At 37.6% G+C, this 21,929-nt stretch overlaps 2 protein-coding genes across 4 annotated transcripts in view; one reads left to right on the forward strand and one right to left on the reverse strand.

Annotated features, from left to right (window-relative positions):
- On the forward strand, positions 1-21,861 carry mlphb (melanophilin b). Of its 3 annotated transcripts, none has more exons than XM_082174879.1 (15): positions 1-138; positions 1,691-1,830; positions 11,199-11,420; positions 13,084-13,223; positions 14,586-14,627; positions 15,581-15,645; positions 16,412-16,504; positions 17,873-18,032; positions 18,380-18,591; positions 18,805-18,903; positions 19,547-19,765; positions 19,918-20,064; positions 20,177-20,248; positions 20,452-20,491; positions 21,379-21,861. In XM_082174879.1, exons 1-15 carry the CDS (start codon positions 118-120, stop codon positions 21,423-21,425), a joined length of 1,719 nt encoding a protein of 572 aa, XP_082031005.1. In that variant the 5' UTR covers positions 1-117; the 3' UTR covers positions 21,426-21,861. The 3 variants fall into 3 exon arrangements, with proteins under 3 accessions (XP_082031005.1, XP_082031007.1, XP_082031006.1); XM_082174880.1 differs by having other exon boundaries at positions 7-138; positions 1,650-1,830; XM_082174881.1 differs by lacking the exon at positions 11,199-11,420.
- rpe (ribulose-5-phosphate-3-epimerase) overlaps positions 20,085-21,929 on the reverse strand; it is an 8,923-nt gene continuing 7,078 nt past the window's right edge. The window contains exons 6-7 of the mRNA XM_082174887.1: positions 20,665-20,741; positions 20,085-20,303 (exon numbers count right to left, since the gene is read on the reverse strand). Of these exons, the coding sequence (XP_082031013.1) occupies positions 20,667-20,741 (75 nt within the window). The 3' untranslated portion in view covers positions 20,085-20,303; positions 20,665-20,666. The remainder of the gene's footprint in view (positions 20,304-20,664; positions 20,742-21,929) is intronic.

The following is a 21,929-nucleotide window of genomic DNA, read 5'->3' on the forward strand; positions in this document are numbered from 1 at the left end:
GGGGTTGAAATATTTCACTGGCCCTTCCCAACCCCATAGTTAATTGGACATGTGATAAACACAGCAGTTTGATTTTCTGCCTGAAACTGTTCAGCTCCAATCCAACTGGACTACTACATGCTGCTGAATCAAGTTCAGGTAATTTATTTTGATATATATATATAGTTGTTATCAGGCTATTTAAAGACAAAATCTGTATAAAGGTCCTGTGTACACTTTAAAAGTGTAAAATAATGATTTTGCAACATTCCTCTAAATCCTTAAGTGTCTTGAAGCAAAGCTTGCCATAGCTATGTATTAGGTAGTCTTCTTCTGTTATATATGAAGAAAATACCATGCCTAGAGGGCTGCAGCATTATTTCTTATACAATACATTTCTTAACAATAAACCAGTTTTCCGTTGTATAAAGACCTTAAGGGCCAGCGGTAGGATATAAGAGCTTAAGTGCAGATGTTCAGTAGAATGGCAGATACAGTGTGAACCCATTCCAATAAATAAAATACAATCATTTTAGTTTGTACAATGTTACAAAATGATTCTACATCACCTCAATTATAAAAATAATAATAATAATTTTAATAATTTCCCTAAAAAGTATGTAGGCTAATGCAATGGACTGGATAATAATATATTTTTCCACAATATGTGTGTTTGAAACTGTGCTTTTTATGCAAAATGTCAACAACCCCAACCCGTTCCTTTAGCAGAATGGCAAATCAGGTAGAAAGACTCCTTGTTGCTTTATTGTCATGAACTATTCAGGAAAGGCAGAGAACTTGAAAACAGTATAACTTGTAGAGCACTGCTGATTAGTTGCCCATTTTGCAGTTGAGAAGGAATTAATGCTTCTTTGAATAAACATTGTTTAACTGAGCATTTTCAACTCATCATTGTAAAGGGAAGATGTTAACATCTTTCCGATAATTAGGCTATGTTATTGGATTTAAAAATCATTTTCAGCTGCTCGTGACCAGCTAGTCACATGGCTACATAGCGATTCAAGTGTTTAAAGGAAGGACAAATTAAATGACTGATACTAATAGGCTGATTTGTTTATACCATTAAACAAACTGATGTTGTTTTCTTTTAGGAGAACTAAAAACATCCCTTTATCTGCAAATAGACAATGTCTGACACTTTTTTACCCACAATCTGCACATTAGTCAGGCAAAAAAAAATTTTTTTTTTCTTCTAAAGTTCAGAGATAGGGCGTAAAATGTTTATAAAAATAAATAAACAAAAAATAAAAAACTGTCTGATAATTTTCTCTCTTTTTTTAAACGATATTAAAAACGATATTACATTTTTAAAGTTTTCAACATTTTAAGACATTTTTACATTTTACTTTTTAAGTTTTAAAGTAGAAATTATTTTAGGCAGTAGATTCAGCCCAATGGATGACAGTCTAATGACAGAATGAAAAATGCAACATAACCATTTCGTTAACAAATAAGCTCACTCCCAAATATTGTTGTATAATAAACCATTTGAAGTGGGAATTCATTCTTAAGCAAATTATCTTAAAATAAACTTTTCAACCTGTGAGAAGTAAATTACTTGTTTAAACTAGCTGGGTGCTAGCATGCAATTAATGAGGCCGAATATTTGTTCTGTCTCTGAAAACTACTCTACACGTTTGCTAACAAAGTGGCACTGTGGTTTGGTTCACTGGCTTCCTGATTCTACCAGATGAGATTCAAGATGATGCCCAGCAGCAGCAATGGGAAGAGTTTGGATCTCTCCAGGCTGACAGATGACGAAGCCAAGCATGTTTGGCAGGTTATCCAGAGAGACTTCAGCCTGCGACAGAAAGAAGAAGACAGACTAGGGTGAGACACCCATAATCACATTTATATGGCATTAACATCCAGTACAACCAACTGTAAATCATTTTTTACTATATGCATGCTGTACTGTATCTTGGACATTAAGAAACAGAATCATTGATCTCATCTTCAGATATTCATTGATCGTTTTGTCTGACTATCCCATCATTGGACCCATCTGAATGACTACTTAGTCATATTGTGGATCTGGTAAACCTTAAGTCGTGTGCTGGTTTTTGCCTACTAAAGGTCTTCTGCAGTCTGTTCATCTGTGATTTATAATTTAACTGAATCTGTGGAATGTCTGTCATTAATTTATTTCTGCTTGAAAATATTTATCTCAGGAACAGTTCCACAGCACTTAGCCTTATGTGAACCCATTTAAAATCAATCTGAAATCATTTACAGCGGATAACTTATTATGAAGAGAATATCTTTAAGTGCTGTATAGGTTACTTTACCGTTGATACTTTATGAAAGAACCTTCTAACCACCAAAAACATGTCTATTGGTGCAATGCTCAAGTGTGTGATTCTGTTTGTGTAATGTCAACAACAGAGAAGGAAGATCAGCAGGCTTTAACCTCTCTATAGTGGGAAAAGTAATTCACTAAAAACATTCACTAAAGTTCAGTTAATTGGCCCTTTTTTATCTCTTTTAAGGAGTGGCTTAATGACTCAGCTAGCCAAGAAAATGTCTTGTGAATGCAGTAAGTCGTGGTTATATAACGTACATCTTGTGAGCCTTCTGTCTGGACCATAACCATCCGATTTTTAAATCCTTTTATAATAAGGTCACGGATGTGATCCACAGTCACACTTACAGACATGTGGTACTACTTGTTCACGCCACTTGCATGTCTGTCAAGTATTACATTTATAGGCAATGTTGAAGAAAAAAGCATGTAAAAAGCCATTCCTGTGACAGGCATGATATTCATTCCTATGCTGTCTTTAATTTGTTATGATGATTACTTTATGTTGTTTGTTAAAAAAAAAAAACAGTAGAATTGTTAAGCTTTAGACTCCTCAGACACTTCATCAACAGGCTGAGCCCATGTATGTCTAAATTCCAGTCATTTTAAAAGAGGTAATAGGATTTGTCTCAGAATTTTGAATAACATCACATGACTGACATTTTTCTCTCAATTCTTTAAAAGTTGGAAGGCAAAGGCTAGCTCAAAATAGTCATGTGGAGACTTTGTTGTAATGTGGTGATGATAAAAACCTTGGAAATAGGATGTGGTAATGCAATGTTACATTCACTTATGCATTGCAAACTTTGATTTCATTGAATGTTTAAGAAAAAAAAAAACAAGTGCCACTCTAAGCAGATTAATTGTTTAAGGCAATTAGAAATTTCATAATAATTATGTTGTCTATTACTATGTTTCTGTTTCATGTTCAAGCACTATGGCTTAATTAGATCTAATTCACATATTCAAAACCAAGACCATGGTTATAAAATAAGGGGAAATGTGGGGTGAAATATGCATGGGGAAAAATATGATTGAAAAAGATACAAAAAATATATTTTTTTACAAATTAAAAAAATAGTTCTTCTCTAATCTTCTCTAGTTTCATGTGTCTTTTATGAATTGATTATGCTGTAATGTAAGATATTTGACTGACATGTGGTGCTTTTAACTTTTGCCAAATAAAAGTTGAAAGAGCCACAGGCACATAACCATTCAACATGTGGAGGAAAGCTCTTAGCTGGTTTCTTCTTAAGAAGAGCAGCTTTAGCAGAAATTACTTAAATATCCAATTTTTAATGCTACACAGCTGTGATATAGAGACGTCATTGTGCTAGAAGGCCATCACTTTGGCCATAAAGCTTGAAACCTGGCACATTAAGAATGGAGGTTTTCAAAAGAAGACTAGAGACCATTGGATAGAATGTGGAGTCATTTCCTCCCTCTCTCTCTCTCTCTCTCTCTCTCTCTCTCTCTACACACTGACTTGTGCTGATGATCTAAAGCAATCTGGGCCTAGTTGTTCAAAAGAAATTCGATCGGATTGATTTCATCTATCGGATTGAATCAAATCTTGAAAATGGGTTGTTTAAAAGGAAAAAAAAAAGTTTTTTGAAATCGGATTTATAATCAAGTCTTGGTTTCTGAATAAAATTTTCAATATGTATTGTTCTAAACATTTTTGTAAGATTGGGATACCTTTAAAAAAAATAAAAAATAAAAGATTATCCTGAAAGTAGATTCAGAGTGGATTTTAGGAACAAAATGTAATAAAACATAAAAAATTGGTCAAATATAACAACATTTGTATCATGTATATAGTCTGTACACTTTTATATTTTGCACTTGATTTGTTATAAAGTGATAAAGTCGATAGACATTAGGTGACCTTTTATTCTTTCAGTGCAGTAAAGTATCAAACAAAAAAATTATTATTTAACTGTAATTTATTATTACTAGCCTCCAAGCACCACAAGCTAGACCCCAAAGCAGAACATCAGAGCGCCGGATTTTGTGGCTTGCTGTGGCGACAGTTTGATGAAGATGTTGATGCAGCCCTTGAAGCAACAGCCAAGGGTGGTGTGGACCAGAGGCTCCTACCCATGAGCACGTTCATAATCAGCATCGCTTCAGTAAGGTTTGGCGGCAAAGAACAACGTGCCACCAAGATGTCTACTGCGGCATCAATTCCGAACTGACGAGAGGTCAAGATTACCCAACACAGACAAGAGCTGAGGACACTCAGGAGCCAGTACCAAAAGGCAAGCGATGAGGAGAAGGTAGCCCTGGCAGAACTTAGGGGTGTGGTAAGGGAGAGGCTAATCACCCTTTGGCGTGCTGAGTGGCACAGGAAGAGGGGCAAGGAGAGGGCCCGTAGGCGCAGTGCCTTCATTGCAGATCCATTCGGTTTTACAAGGAAGCTGCTGGGAGAGAAACGCAGTGATCAACTCTCATGTCCTGAGGAGGATATCAACCGCTATATCTGCAACACCTACAGCGATGGCATGAGGGAGCAAGACCTTGGTCACTGTGCAGCCCTTATATGCCCACCTGAACCTAGCACCCTCTTTAACATCGACGAACCCACCCTTAAGGAAGTCAAAGATGTCATCAAATCTGCCAGAACATACAAGGTCTTATAACATACGCGTCCCATGCAAGGTCTTCAAACACTGCCCCAGGCTTTTGGAACGTCTTTGGAAGATTCTAAGAACCATCTGGAGAAGAGGGAGAGTATTTCAGCAGTGAAGATACGCAGAAGGCGTGTGGATTCCCAAGGAGGAGAATGCAAGTACCATCAAGCAGTTTAGGACAATCTCCCTCCTTAGTGTTGAGTGCAAAACCTTCTTCAAGATTGTTTCCAGTTGTCTAATGGGATTTCTCCTTAAGAACACCTACATAGACACCTCGGTGCAGAAGGGAGGAGTCCCAGGGGTCCCAGGGTGTATTGAACACACAGGGGTGGTAACACAGCTGATCAGGGAGGCACGAGAGGGCAAAGGGGACTTGGCAGTGCTGTGGCTGGACCTTGCCAATGCTTATGGAATGATAACACATAGATTGGTGGAATTGGCCCGGAGCAGATACCACGTCCCAGAGAAGATTCGAAATCTCATCCTTGACTATTATAACAACTTTAGTCTTAGGGTGTCCTCTGGGACTTCAGTATCGGAGTGGCATCGTCTGGAGAAGGATATCATTACAGGCTGCACAATCTCTGTGTCTCTGTTTGCACTGGCCATGAACATGCTCGTGAAGTCTGCGGAAGTGGAATGCAGGGGTCCACTGTCCAGATCTGACACCCGACAACCACCGATTAGAGCATTCGTGGACGATCTCAGCTTCAGCTTCCCTTTAGTAGTCTGGCAGAGGAGTTCAAGGTCACCCGAGCCAGAGAAGTCCTGCTCTACCGAGACTCAGTTGACACCAAGGTCTCCTTAGCAGGGGTAGAGGTCAGAACAGGAAGGAAGTGGCACGCCCAGGATGCAGTGGAACGGGCGGAGGCAACGCTGCGGCATAGCACCCTGGTGGGCACGGTGGCTACTGGGCGGGCCGGGCTTGGTAGCAATCCCAAGCCGTGCTACAGCAAAGCCAGAGGAAAGGAGAAGCGGAAGCTTATCCAGGAGAAGGTACAAGCCGAGGTGGAGGAAGCTCGCTTCAGCAGAGTGGTGGGCATGTCCAAGCAGGGGGCCTGGACCAGGTGGGAGCATACAGCTGGCCGTAAGATCACCTGGGCAGAAATCTGGAAGGCGGAACCACACCATTTTAAGTTCTTGGTCCAGTCAGTGTATGACGTCCTCCCTAGCCCTGCCAACCTGTTCACCTGGGGCCTAGTGGACTCACCTGCTTGCCAACTCTGCCAGAAAAGGGGATCATTAGAGCATATCCTCAGCCGATGCTCAAAGGCCTTGGGAGATGGGCGTTATTGTTGGCGCCATGACCAGGTCCTGAAGGCAGTAGCAGATGCCATCTGCACTAGCATTAACATCAGCAAGCAGCATCATCCAACCAAGTCTGTAATTGCCTTTGTCCGTTAAAGAAAGATAGAAAGACCTAAGGGGGCCTGCTCGCAACAGCAAGAGACTGGCACCTCCTGGTGGACCTAGGGAGACAATTGAGGTTCCCAGACACCATTGCAGTTACATCACTCTGACCGAACATGGTCTTGATGTCCGCGGCAAGCAAGCAGGTGGTGTTACTTGAACTAACTGTCCCCTGGGAAGATCGAATGGAGGAAGCCCAGGAAGGGAAGAGGGCCAAGTACGCTGATTTGGTAGCTGAGTGTCGGAGGAACGGGTGGAAGGCCCGCTGTGAGCCTGTTGAAGTGGGCTACAGTGGCTTCGCAGGCCAGTCTCTACACCGGGTCCTGGGACTCTTAGGGATTTGTATTCAAGTAATTACTGTGTTTTAGTTTACAAAGACAATCATCAGAGATGAACCAGTAAAGAAGTTTCTAACAACTGCATCCCTTATTATTGCATGTATATTTGTTTGTTTGTATTTACTTGTTATGGGTCAGATGAGGGTCTGACTGTTACGCCTAATAATAAATTGAAAATGGAAGGGGATTTGGGTGAGCCATTCCATGTTGCTTTGAAAAACCGGCACAAAAGTTAAATAGTTTACATAAACTAAAATGTTTACCTAGACCGGTAACACTTTATTTTACAGTGTCCTTGTTACATATGTTACATATACTTACCATAGTAATAACAGTCAATTATGCATAATTACATGCAAGTAACCCCTTAACCAAATCCTAATCCTACCCTAACCTTTAGTAAGTACATGTAGTTGCTTAATATTACTCAGTACTTAAATATATAATTACACTGTAACAATGAAACCTTAAAATAAAGTGTAACCCCTAAACCTACTGATTTCCAGATCTGTATTATTCTAAAATTACACTTTTTAAGAATTGGGCCTTTATCAGCTGAAACCCTACTTTTCCCATTTATAAACAAAAAATTTGTATTTGATTCCAAGCAAATAATACAATTATTACAAGGATTATAACAAGGATTTTGGATACTTACGATGTTTTAATTTTTCCCCTCTGATCTGAACTGATTCAGAGACTGATTGATTGGTTGATTGACTGATTGATTGATTGATTGATTGATCGATCAACCGATCCCATACATGTGAACGCCATCAAACGGTGCCGCTAGAACACATTCACACTCACAGCAGGATTTTAAATCGCTGACAGGTCCAGATATTTAGCATGCCAAATATCTCACAAGCGTCGGCGATTCTCTCAGATCGCGTCTTTGATAATTCACACTACGTGATTGTCACTCAAGTGAACGGGCACTGATTTGCATATGATTTCGTGCTTTTGTCGGCAATCTCACAAAACCTGTCGGCGAGCGAAAATCGGGCCTAAAATCGTTCAGTGTGAACGGCATACGCTTTTGCCACTACAAACGATAATGAACGAAACTAAGAAAGAAAAACTGAAAAAGTTATTTTTAAATAACCAGCAGGACACCTAGCTGTTATTAACACCTGGGCTGCGTTCAGTCCCGACAAAACGTTTCACAACGTTTTTTAAACAGAAACGGTGATGCGTTGAACACACTGTTCTGATGTCGCAAGAGTTGCAACTATGGCAGCTGAGAAGGCCATTCTTTGTGTTCTTTGTGAAGAATTTTCGGAGCCTGATGAAGTCGGTATAAATATGTGTTTAATACTATAAAATATGCCCGATGTTACAGTTACTGCACTTGCCGCCCAGAACAAAAGAGAACATCCCAATCGAGTGAAGGGATTGCTGAAACTGAAATGGAAGCACACATCTTACCTAATTCAGACTAAAACACATCTATTTAGCCTCACATACTGACTTTATTTGTAGTATACTGTTTTAATACCCTGTATTTTCTTTCTCATTTTTAGGAAAAGCACTTAATTACCATTGTTTATTTCAATACCAAATGTCATATACTTGCAATGAAGCTAAAAATATTAACAACTACATCATTATGTTGATATCCTTTATTTTTACAATAAAACTTAAGACAAACATGTCTTCTAATATCCTCAGTTGTTGCGTATACCTAGCTGCATCGAACACATTTGTAAATTACTTTCCTTGAACCCATTGTGCGAGTTCACTTTAATACCGCGTGCTTTATATACAGTACATGTTGCTGCTGATTGGACTGCAGTTCTGCCACACCCACCAAACAAGAGAAAACGTATCTCAAACATAGACTGTAAAAAATATGGACAAAGCGTCTGTGACATCACCCATAGACTTCTGAAGAACGGTTTTGAGGCCGTTTATGGGGGGTATGGGCGGCGCCATATTTCAATACAAATGTTCAGAAAGGATAACTTACAGGTATGATGTGTTGTGTCAGATCATGGCCGAGACGTCAAATTTCAGGAATTCCACTCGGCGCAGCCTATGCTCGTTGTCAGCTGTCAATCAAGCTGTCAATCGCGCCCTTATTTGTCATGCATTTTATATCTAAATACGATCTAAACTAACGAGTTAGAAAAAAATTCACCCCCTTCACAGTTGTCAAACTCGGAACCTATCGAAAAATACAATAAAAGTCCATGGGACCAACCTGTAAAAACATGAATTTATGCTGTGAAAACGGACATTTTAACATGGGAGTGTATGGACATTTGCTCCCTTTTGGGACCTTCCCCTAGCAGATTTTCGATGTATTGCAGTTTTTCGCACTTCCGGGTAGGCTTCATTTTTCAGATTAGAATGTTTCCGCCATAGACTGTAAAAAAATATGGACGTAGTGTCCGTGATGTCACCCGTAGGTTTCTGAAGAGCATTTTTGAAGCCTAAAGTGGGCGGAGCCGGCCGTCGCCATCTTGGCCTTGCGTCACTCCCGGATAACAGAAAATGGGCAAAGAGGCGGGGCGGGTGGGGAGGTAATGCTATGCTATATGCTACTGACATTACCAAGTCTGCGACTGCACAGGGCCTCGCGCTAAAGTGACAGTTGATGTAAAGCCAATTAAAAGTTCCTGTTTTTGCCCTTCGAAATATTATAATAGTTAAAAGACATGGCAACAAGTGAGACTGTGTATCGTGTCTGTACTATTCTGCTAGTTGAAAATGTATGCAGTAACTTAATATTACTCTGAGAGAGTGTGTGTGACAGTGATTTATGTGCATACATGTCAGTCACTCTTTTTTTATAGTGTATGGTCCGTCAGCGCGGCATCGCTCAAGTTCGTAGAGAGCTTATTCAGTCCATTTTAAAATCTTATTTTGGCCGCCTCTCAAATGGGTTAAACCATATACCTATGAAGTTCAAGTAAATGCGCTGGAAATCCGCGCTCATGTAAGGATGTGCATTTATTGCATGGACTGAGAAAGCACCGACACCTGCAGGATTTCATCTGACGGTACATAAGCATATTATAATCTATCTGTTCTGTGAGAACAGAACGAACGAGCCTTTATTGACGTTTTTAAATCTGAAAACTCCAAAAAGCACCGAAATTGTCAGACATCCATTAGTGCATGTTCACAGAGGAAAACAACTGAAATACAGCGCTGGTTGTTCTCTCGAACGATACTCGACGACAACGACAACGACGGAATCCTAAGCAATGGGCGAAGTAATGGGTGTATTAAATTGTATGAAATAATCCCGAAAAAAAGCACAAACACTGCAGAGATGGCAAGTTCAGCAGCAAAAATTTGCTGAGGTGAAGTGGCGGCTAGTAACAGCAGACAAACGGCTAGCATTGACATCAGCGGCAATCCACCTGTCACTCTAGTGGACACACCCTTAATTATGCAGAACTTTAAATATTAATCAACTAAACGGATGAGTTATAAAAAAATTCACCCCCCTCACAGTTGTCATGAAGGGCAACATTAGCTGTATAGACCAAAGCCACATACAGACACCAGGCTGTAAACACGTTTTTTTCTGCTGTAAAATTTGGCATTTTAACATGGGGGAGATACAGATTTGACTCAATTTTGACACCAGCCTCAAGCGGCCAGTCAACGAATTGCAGTTTAACTCACTTCCGTGTTGGTTTCAAGAGAGAGACGGGGAGGTTGCCGCTTGGTTGCCGCTTGATCTCAAACCCCGTTGCACACCGGTGCACGCCGTTTCCAGGAAACATGACGTTCAACCCGGAAACCGTAGCAAAACGTTGCGCACCGTTTTGAACTTGAACGTGCCCCTGCTATTTCGTTCCGAAAATGTTTAAAGGGTAACTAAACCCCTGGTCAGAGCCTGACTCCACCCACTGGCAATATTTGAAAAATGCTGGAAAAGTAGGCAGAGCCCAGTGGAGAGGGGGTGTGCATCTGAGACGTATCTCTCTGTAGGCAAGGGCGTGGTTAGCTGGTACTCTCTGACATCAGAGTGTACCACAACTTCCAATAGGAAAATTCAACTGCAGTAGCCACTGTTCAACCTGAAGAGGGCAGCACTCAGACGTTTTTACACCATATTTTGTAAAATTAAAACACTTTAAACACAAAATGTCAAAAAAACGACTTGAATCAATGAACAGCACTAATAAAGCCCCATTCTTACAGATCATTAACTAAAAAAAGTTGGTTTAATGACATGTTTAATTATTATTATTATTATTATTATTTGTATTTGTTATTTAATTTTTTGCCGTAAACTTTTAGAATTAGTACATCATTGGTCGTGCGCTGCAATGGAGGAAGAGATCTGCTGCCCAGCGCTGACGGAATGTGCATGCGTCGCGATGATGCCGTGTCTAATATCAGTGATATTAGCAGTTTTATCAAACGATATTTCATATTTAAAATACGTAATTTTCCTTCGTCGATTGCAGTTACGTTACGATTTGAACAAGAGACCACAACTTGACCACAATGAAAAGAATCAGCATGTGAGCCAGTGAATCTCTCTGTATGCAGGGAACTCAAGACCAAAATACTGAAAGAGGATACAAAGAGAGAGCTGCTGGAAGATCAGCCTAAACTCAGTGATTCCCTCTGCATCCGCTGTCTGCAGCCCTTCAAATTCCTTGTCAACAGCAAGCGCCAGTGTCTGGACTGCAAACTATTTGTCTGCAAGTCCTGCAGCCGTTTTAACAAGAAAGACCGCGGTTGGGTGTGTGATCCATGCCATATGTCCAGGTGAGCACCTGACAGACAGACTCATGCCTGTGATTTCTGATTTGTATCCTTATATAAAGGAGCAACACACATGACATAAAACAATCATTACGAATACATCAAAAAAAAAAGTGTCAATTTTCGCATTCAATACAGTGGGACAATTTATGTAAGAATGGGTTTTTAAACTATTCTTCTTATGTTTCATGAATAAGGCCCACGTTTTATACTGTTTTTTGAATACATATTGTTTGAATGCTTTAATTGATGACTCATCTTCACCAGTTCTGCTTGCACTTAACTAAACCACAACCACAACCATAAAAAAAGTTCACTTCCTGTAAATAAACTTTATAAAAAAAAAAATTATGCATTTTCACTTATGCTGTATATGTACTACTCTAGCAAACTATTGAAACAAATGTGGATTTGTGAATATTGTTGGCCAGTGTTGGTGGGTTAACAACATTCTTTAGTCTTACATTAACACTATTAGTTCACAATAAAGCATGACCTCTCATGTCTTATTGCTTAAGTAAATTATGTTGTATGGAGAAGTAACAGAAGAACCAAGTAGAAATTACATCACAATACTGGTGGTAGATCCAGCCTATGAAATGACTATATTTTTTAATGATCATCACACTCTCATGGCAGTAACTATTTTATATTATGGTGAATTGGTCGAATTTTGGTGAATATGATCTCATTTGTTCTTTTTCGTAAAATCCTCTTATACCCCACCGACGGTTAGTGGTTGACCTAATGCTTATGTTTGTTTTCTAAAAAAATCATACGTTACTACGGAAGCGTATTGCATTCACTTGAGGAAAAAAAAATCTACTCTGTTTTTCTGAATTAATGAGTTAATTATCTCAGAATTACGAGATCATTTTTCATGAAAAAAACGTTTTTGCTCTGTTTTTCTGAATTAACGAGTTAATTATCTCAGAATTACGAGATAATTTTTCATGAATAAAACGTTTTTGCTCTGTTTTTCTGAATTAATGACTTAATTATCTCAAAATTATGAGATAATTTTTTCTTTAAATAAAAATATTTGCTGTTTTTCTGAATTAACGAGTTAATTATCTCAGAATTACTAGATAATTTTTCATTTAAAAAAAATTGCTCTGTTTTTCTGAATTAATGACTTAATTATCTCAGAATTCTGAGATAATTAAGTCATTAATTCAGAAAAACAGAGCAAAAACTTTTATTCATGAAAAATTATCTCGTAATTCTGAGATAATTAACTCGTTAATTCAGAAAAACAGAATAAAAAAAAAATTATGAAAAATTATCTCATAATTCTGAGATAATTAACTCATTAATTCAGAAAAACTGAGCAAAAACTTTTTATTCATGAAAAATTATCTCGTAATTCTGAGATAATTAACTCGTTAATTCAGAAAAACAGAATAAAAAATTTTTTAATGAAAAATTATCTAGTAATTCTGAGATAATTAACTCGTTAATTCAGAAAAACAGAGTAGATTTTTTTTTCTCAAGTGAATGCAATACGCTTCCGTACAATACGCTTCCGTACGTTTCAATACAAATTACGTCATACAAATTCATATGAAATCACCACCTCTTAAAATAGTTATGTTTTCTCATGAAATCGGGTTGGATTGACTGAATAAATTTAGTTTTTTCTTGTTTTTTATCTTTGTTTCTACAGAATCCTTAAGATTGGAACTCTGGAATGGTTCCATGAGAATGTACGCTCTCGCTTCAAGCGTTTTGGCAGTGCAAAGGTCATGAATTCACTTTTCAAGAGGCTGAACAGCGACCGTGCCTGCTCTCAAACTGACCTGAGAGGTAGCCTGTTTAAGGTCATTCCATGAGACTCAAAACCTTCCCATTATATACTGACCCTAAAAGTGGAATCATGCGCATCAAGCAATCTTGATCATCACATATGGACTTAATTCTTTAGTTTAATGAACAAGAATTCGCAAATTTTTATGTACTTATATACGCTAGGGTCTGGGGATCCGATTTTGTTTCACAGAGCTTGGACTATCCTGAGCTGAGATATTGAGGTTTCTATAAACATCCGTAAAACCCTAAATTTGTTGTGGTCCATGACACAAAGATAGTCCCATGTGGTTAAACCTAGTAAAAAAAAAAAAAAAATAATGAAAAATGGTCAAGCAACCTCCATTAGACCACTTAAGATGGATTGACCCGCAACTTTATCCTCTCATTGTAAATTGCATCTTGTAGGACCTGTTCCAACCACTCAGGTTAGCATACTGCATTCTATTTATTTCTACAGATTGAATTCTTATAGAAAAACTATCCGTTTAGAAAGTCAGTTAGTTATTACAAAATGAGATTTGATTCTTACTGTGTCATCTGTTAATGGAAAACAATTTTTGAAGCAATGTCTGACAGATGACTTACAGCGGAACACTGAAGGCAGAGCTTAGAGGAGAGAGGCCCTCATAACTTTGAGGGATTTAGTGAGGGATCCAGGGGGAGAGAGAGAGAGAGAGAGAATTGGCTGGGCCGAATCATCCATGTGATTTACTTTACACAGTCACATGTCTTCTTTTTCTCAGTGCCTGGACTCGAGTGTCTCTCTTTTATCCAATTTTCTATTTGTCCTGAATACAGAGCTCAGCGAGAAAACATTGCTGTTTGGGTGAAATGAGATTAACGATGTTCCATACAAATATGTTACAAAAAGATGTTCTAATTATCTAATATTTAAGGGTGGGTCACACTGGTGAATAAATGCCAACAACCAACACAATACTTGCTGTTTGAATTGAAATGTTGGAAAATGTAGGCTAAATGTTGTGTTCACACTACTCCAAAAAACAACAACGTGGTTAAAACACCGATCCAGCAAAATCGCAACAGCCATTGATATTAGGTGTTTGGTAACTAGTGTAGTGTGGCAGTGTCAAGTCAAGTCAAGTATATTTGTATAGCGCTTTTCACAATACAGATTGTATCAAAGCAGCTTCACAGTATTAAATTAAAATAATACAACAAGGTTTGTTTCAAGTGGAATTTATTGATTGATAAAATTAAATTAAATATCCCCCAAATATCCCCAGTGTGAACTAGCGTAAGTTGAAACCACTATTTAATTCCTGTTTTGCTTTCTGTAACCAATCACAGCTAATTTTCTTTCTCTTGTCTCTCTAACCCCCCACCCCCATCACATAGAGCCTCGAGACGATGACACGCACAGCATGCCTGAAGTTCACAGTGAGTTTAAAAAAAAGTCCTCTTTCTTTGTGATATTAACATTATTAAGTTGAACACTGATGTCATGCAAGAATCTAAAGTAATCAGTGAATGTCTTTCATCTGTCCAAACAATACAGCAGCCATCTGCTCTCACATTATCTTTGATTTAATAAGGCAGGGAACATGGAGAGAGAAAAAAAAGTTTGGAAGAAAAACACCTTACATAGCCATGAAAAGAACTGAACACAGAAGCACTGGTTCTTTTACAGGGATTAACAATGCATATATTTCCTGCTGTCCAGTACAAGCCAGTTGTTCAGATTTGCACATTCCCTGTGAATATTTTCTCTTGTGCCACCACACAAAAATTATGCTTTTTAGCAAGATAGTTTTATATATATCATTACATTTTTCATTAAATATCACATTTTCTTTAACAGAAAGAAAAATATCCATATATACAATACAATTTAAAAATAAATGTATTATGTTTTAAAATAATAACTGTAAACAATAGTTTTGTGAGCCCATGACTAATTTTTTATTTCAGGAAACATGCCATAGGTTTTAATTTCATTTATTTATAATTTACAACCCATTCTAAATGATGCATCAAGGATTTACTTTGTCATTCTCAGTAATATAGGTAAATCTCATCAGTGTTATCCAGCAATGTAACAGTACCTGAAAACATATTAAATAATTCCCTAATTCTTCTCTATTAGAGGGTACTTCTCTATCTGACAACTTGTATATTTGGAGCTATAAAAGAGGAAAACGTTTAAGAAAGAAAATTATGTCATATTTGTTTTTGACAAATCACAGAGAAAGTGTTTAAAACCTACACAAAATGAAAAACATAAGTTTTAATATTAGTTAAATTGTGTTTGAATATTAAGACTTGTTAATTACTACAGTGTTTCTTGTCTGATATCAAAGGATTCATATTTATTACTCTTGTCATCCACACAGCTGGCTCTCTGTTTAACCAGGAAGATGAGCAATCTGAGAGGGCTGACAGACGCCACTTCAGCCTGGTACTGTACCATCCCTTAAACATCAGAAACTGATGTTATTAGAGCACAGGGAAAACCAGTGGCAGGACCAGAGCGCATTATAGCGTGTTAGCAGTACTGTCAGTTAAACAGAAGTGCAAGATCGCCCTCTGCTGCTCAAATCGTATTGTAGTTTTAACGGGTTAGTTTAGTTTAGTATTTGAATATGGCCTGAATTTTCCCTTGTTCTCATTATATGATTTTGACTCTTCACATTGTCACCTGGAGGTGGTTTTGTAATTCTACAGACAGAAAGCCAGTTTTAAGGCCATGCTCAGTCCATGTCTAAATATGTCTATCTTAATCTCTTTGTTCAGTTTTATGGGCCTTTGTGAGTAGACAGGAAAGTAAAGAGAGAACAGAATTTGGGCATGACGCAGGCCAGATCCGAACCTGCATGAGCACATTTACTATCCACTCTGCCAGACAGTGAAACCTTTTGTATAACCCTTCTGTACTAATCGTAGTACAGCTATTGCTTATAGAGATTCTGTAGATCTGCCTGTGTTTAAGATAGATAGATAGATAGATAGATAGATAGATAGATAGATAGAGATAGATAGATAGATAGATAGAGATAGATAGATAGATAGATAGATAGATAGATAGATAGATAGATAGATAGATAGATAGATAGATAGATAGATAGATAGATAGATAGATAGATAGATAGATATTGGAACTACACCGTTACTGTTTTTATGGTTGAGTTCAAACCAAAAACAAACCATTTTCTTTCTCTCTTAAGATGAGAAAAGGCAGACGGCTGCTTCCTGTTGATCCTCTTGAATTTAATATTGGCTTTGAGAACTCCACTTATTCCCAGCCTCCCATACTTCTGGTTTGTATGTTCTGTTCTTGCACATCTGATGTCAGAAATAAGCAAATATTGTGAAAATATAATATAGCAAACACTGAAATACTGAAGTGTGCAAAAAAACACTACCACACTTGGCGCTTTTCCACTGCATGGTACGGCTCGGTACGGTTCGACTCGGCACGGAACGGTTCGGCTCGCTTCGCTTTTCCACTGCGTGGTACGACTCGGCTCGGTACGGCACGGTTCGGTTCGGTTCGCTTTAGCTCGGTTGCTTTTCCACTGCAGTTAGTACCGCTTCAAAGTGGGTGGGACTGATCGTTATAGTTGCCGTCTCTACTGCCATGACATCATCATATTAAATGCGAATTTTTCATTCCGGGTTTCCCCATCCGCTCCTCGGCAACCAACGAGAGGAACGTCTGCATCGTCCACTGACCACGATTCAGCCATTTATTTTTTTAAGTTTATACTCTTTTTTTGAAGCAAATACTTATAAAACAGGCACTACAGCGTTGGCTGTTGTCTACTGGCTATTTAAATCTAGCGGGTTTAGTGTCTCATGTTGTAAATACAATGACGCTGGTAGTGATGATTCTGTCTGACCTATCAGTGATCTGCAGTGTTTTCACGTCACATTTTAATATCGGTACGGTACGCTTGGAACCTCAACAGAACAGAACAGGTACCATTTAAAGCGAGCCGTACCGTACCGTACCATGCAGTGGAAATGCGTCATAAGTGAGCCGTCCTGAACCGAGCCGTACCGTACCATGCAGTGGAAAAGCGCCAAAGCGTGCTGTACCGAACCGAACCGTACCGTACCATGCAGTGGAAAAGCGCCATAAGTTGCCACAAAAGTACCTTAAATGGCAGTGCCAGCTGCTTTGAATTTTAAATTGTTAGGAAAAATACATTAGATGGGCAAATAAAGAATAAATGGTTAGCAGTGGTGTGAAAAATGTGTGATTTGTCCAGCCAGTGTGCTAAACAAATGCTGTAATGTGCACATGCTGAGTATTTTCTGATCGTTAACAGTGATAAGACTGTGTGTTTAAATCCTGATTGTTTCTTCACTGAAGCAAATCATCACAAAATTAGTCAAGCCAAGGTTAAAATGACAGCATCTGGGTTTGTTTCCTTTTTATTTCAGTACAGACTCTGGTGAACTCTACTGAATTGTATGCTAGACACTACATAATTGTATTCTAGTATTTAGTTAAAATAGTACATTTTATTTAATTTGGTAAAATATGTTAACATTTTTAAGCACATGATTTCAGGTCAGGTCAGTGCTATATTTGACCATATCTTTTTTAATAATTCATTAAATAATTTAGTATTATTTAATCATTTATTATCTTTTTTTATTTTTATTATTCATTTCTAAAGTATTCAGGCAGCCAAGAGAAAGTAACCCAGAGTAAGGACTCCGGAAATGAAGACAACTGGTCCACAACTTTTAAGCAGAATAGAACTCATGGCAGAGGTGATGAGATGAAGGACGTATTGCAAATCAGCCAGAGAAGTCTGGACAAACCCTCTCATTTTGGTAAGATGTGCTGTCCGTTTCAATTTCCCTTACGGATTTCTGAGGATTTACATTTTTCCAAGGCTCTGTAGAGGTGAATGGGTTTCCCCTTCGGGCCATCCAATGTTTTTTTCCTACTGTCAGTGAGGTTTAGGCTACTTTGTGCTGGGAATATAAACCTAAGACACTATAAACGCAATACTAAATTTTAAAAACAAACAGAAAAATTCAGGAATTGCACAAACAGGACAACATTTTTTGCCTGGACTGGTGGATAGACTCATAAATTCCTCTTTATTTAATTTCAGTATTTACATAAATAAAATAAATAAAAAAAACATGAGAAGAGTTTTGTTTGCTCTCTGTAGATGACTGCACACCATACCTAGAACAGAGGATGACAAAATCTCGTTCCCTCTCCAAGATGAGCCTCTCTTCAGCTGGCAGCGCTAACTATCACCTCCACCGTGAGCTTTCTTACAGCCTGGAAGACTCGGAGGATGATGATGAATCTGAGATGCATGTCATATACAGTCCTGCCCTACTTAGAGAGCCCTCACCATATGAAGTTCCTCCACAGGTAGTAAAAAAAAAAAAATCATGACAAACATTTTGGTAATGATCACCTGTCAAACGGATGTGACATTTGTTGACATGTGACACTTTTACATCTTTGTTCAAATGCAAAGCTAAAGAGACTTAACATCCATTATACTATAATAACCTAATGTGGCTTCACAGTTTTCTTTTAAATGCAACGCATACAGTACATTTTGTATCTCTATGACACTAGATTTTTGAGCTCAACGAGCGTATGTCAGCAATCGAGACTCTTCTGAGCCGTTTGGAGCAGAAAATTACCTTACCGGTAATTGGGGGATCAGCAGAGCTGGTAAGTTTAAAGTAAATTTGCGTACCCAACAGGTTATTATTTTAGGTTAATGAAGTGTCTTATACTTGCCAAGACTGCATTTGTTTGATAAAAAATACAGTGAAAACAGTAATATTGTAATATTACAAATAACTGTTTTATATTTTATTGTAAAGGTACATTTTCAGCATCCATTACTCCAGTCTTCAGAGTTACATGATCCTTCAGAAATCATTTTAATGTGCTTCTTTGGTGCTCAAGAAACATTTCTTATTATTATCAATGTTGAAAACAGTTGTACAGCTTAATATTTTTGTAGAAACCGTGATAGATTTTTTTCAGGATTCTCTGATAAAAAAGAACATTCAATTCAATCATTTCAATTCATTCAATCATTTATTTGTAAGAATTTAAGTCTTTACTGTCACATTTGATCATCCTTGCGGAATAAAAGCATAAATGTCTTTATAAACTTTTGAATGGTAGTGTGCACAGAGTGCAAAAAAAAACATTTAGTAGCATCCTTTATTGGTTTCACCCACAAAAGGATAAACGTGTCATTAACATTTCTGAATAAGTCCATGAAATATAACTTAGCATCTCTGAAACATCCCTGCACCTCCTGACTTTAAATCCTCATGTAGTTCTTCTGCTCTCCCTTTAGGTTGAGCAGAAAGAGGAGGATCTGTCTCCAGCTGACTTAGAGGAGCTTGAGCTCAGAAAAAAGCTTGATGAACTTACTGAAAATATAAGTGACAAAGGCCTATCGTCTGATGAGGAGGATGCAACGAAATCTTCAGAGGACTCCCCAAAGAAAGGGGCCCTTTACCATACTTCAGCTATGAGAAATGTCAGGCATGAGTGGCCTCTTGAGGTTGAGTGGGTAAGAGAATGAGAACTAGCAGCACTAATAGCCTTTTAAACATGGTGTGAATTTTTATTTATATTTCCTTACAAATGTTTTAGTTCAGCTTTGACTTGAACCCACTCTGCTGTTCTTAATAATTTTGATGTGTTTATAATTCTATACTCTAGAAAGCAAAGCCGAATTTACATAAATCCTTTAAAAAGCAGAAGCGAGTGAATTCCTTTGAGTTTAGTAACACGACCAGCAGTGAACTGTCGCAACTGGAGGGTAAAGTTGCAATGGCAGCCGCCAGTGTCCAGAGCACTCAAAGCGGGGTACGCCACCCAGTCTAAACATCAAAATGTACTCCAAAATGCACTCCAATTCAAAAACTTCCCATATCTTGCCAAAGTTGTCTGTTAAAAGTTGCTTATTTCTTGCTTAAAGGTTACAGACATTCAGAAAAGAATTGCTGCTTTGAGTGCTGCAGGGATGAGTGTGGAGACGTCCCGTAGACGGGTATGTGGAGATCCAGCTGCTCACGGTCACATATTCCTGTTTAGATTTGCATGACCTTGGCAGTACAGAAGCATGAAACTATATAATATAATATAATATATATAAAATTTTTCTTTCTTTTTTTTTTTAACACAATAGAGCAATATATAGCAACTTCAGAAAGAGGCTAAATATAGTTTTCTGTTCTTCCCTTTTTTATTCAGGTTCCTCAGCCATCAAGGATGTTGCATGAATTTCCAATTAGTAAGAGCAGTTTTATACTGCATTTTCGATAACATGTAATCTGTCATTTACTCAATCATCTTTGTATTGTATAAAATGCAAAGAGCTATGATTTATTTTCCTCTTCTTTTGCTACACTTGAAAGGATAGCTCACCCAAAAATGATTTTTTTTATAATTTACTCATTTACTCACCCTCAAGTTGTTCCAAAGCTGTTCACAAAAGAAGATATTTTGAAGAATATGGGTAACCAAACAGTTGATGGGCCCCACTGACTTCCATAGTCTGAAAAAAAACAAAAGAAGAAAGAAATCCATACTGGTTTGGAACAACTTGAGGGTGAGTAAATGACAGAATCTTCATTTTTGAGTGAACTATCCCTTTAAATATGTTGCAATTACATAAAATATAAAACCAAATTGCATTTATTTTAAATATAGCACAGGCTTTTTAAGCAAAACATTTCACAAACTGATTTTTGTCCAGTTTTAGATTATAAAACAATAGACATATTGTTTAAAATGAAAACAAATAAAGATGGCTACCACAGTTCCTAGATACAAATCCCAGTATTTGTAATATTAGTTTTATTTCTTGATTCCTCATAATATATTCTGAACCACACACAGTGATTTTAACGCATAAACTGATAGCAATCAGGTCTGCTGCTCAGTCTCTGGAACAAATGGACTACCCATCTCCTGTGGTCATGAAAGGGCCTATGAAAAATCTTGTTTGGTTATAATGGGAGCTGTAATGAAATTGATTAAATTCCTTTTTTAGAAAGTCACCAAAATCTCTTTACTACTGGTCAGTTTTTGATCAAAATCCACTCAGGATTCATGTAAGAGACATCATGAGGAAACATGTCTTGTGTACTAATAATGTTCTTTTTGGTTTCTCTGAAGGAGGCAGCAATGGAGCAAGATCTTTACGGAAGATGTTCACTATGTGAAGCAACTTCAGCAAGTTAGCGTTCTCTACATATTTTTAGTGGGCCATGATATAATAAACACACATTAACATATTTCATAATGTTTATAAAGCCTGCAAGGGCTTGTGTGCTGAACTCCTAGCTAAATCATATATAATCAATACCTGCTTCAATCTTTCATTAGATGAGTGTCAGATTATTCAGATAAATGAGGCTCACCTTGTAGCATTTGCTGTTTCTTAGAATAGAAAATATAAATTATGCACATAATAGTTTTTTTTTTCTTTACTTAACTGCTGTCATATTGATAACTCAGTATTTATAATATAGTCATTATTTAATATCTTAATTAAGATTTGTATGTAGTTTCCTTTGGTATATTTCCTGAAATATTGTATTTGATATATTTTTAATATTACAAATGTTTGTTTTTCTGCTCATTAAATATCTAAAACTATTTTCTTTTGTCACTTTGTCCTCTGTCAGTGATGTATTAATGAATCAATAACATCGCCAAGCTCAATT

The sequence above is a fragment of the Leuciscus leuciscus genome, assembly GCF_965113295.1.
Source record: "Leuciscus leuciscus genome assembly, chromosome: 7".
Lineage (NCBI taxonomy): Eukaryota > Metazoa > Chordata > Actinopteri > Cypriniformes > Leuciscidae > Leuciscus > Leuciscus leuciscus.

What these genes read in the sequence shown, in the direction of transcription:
- mlphb (XM_082174879.1), top strand. Translation starts at nt 118, where the DNA reads ATGCTGCTGAATCAAGTTCAG. An exon ending in ACAGACGCCACTTCAGCCTG is followed by an intron (nt 15,646 to 16,411) that starts GTACTGTACCAT and finishes TTCTCTCTTAAG; the next exon opens with ATGAGAAAAGGCAGACGGCT. An exon ending in TGGAGACGTCCCGTAGACGG is followed by an intron (nt 20,249 to 20,451) that starts GTATGTGGAGAT and finishes TTTTTTATTCAG; the next exon opens with GTTCCTCAGCCATCAAGGAT.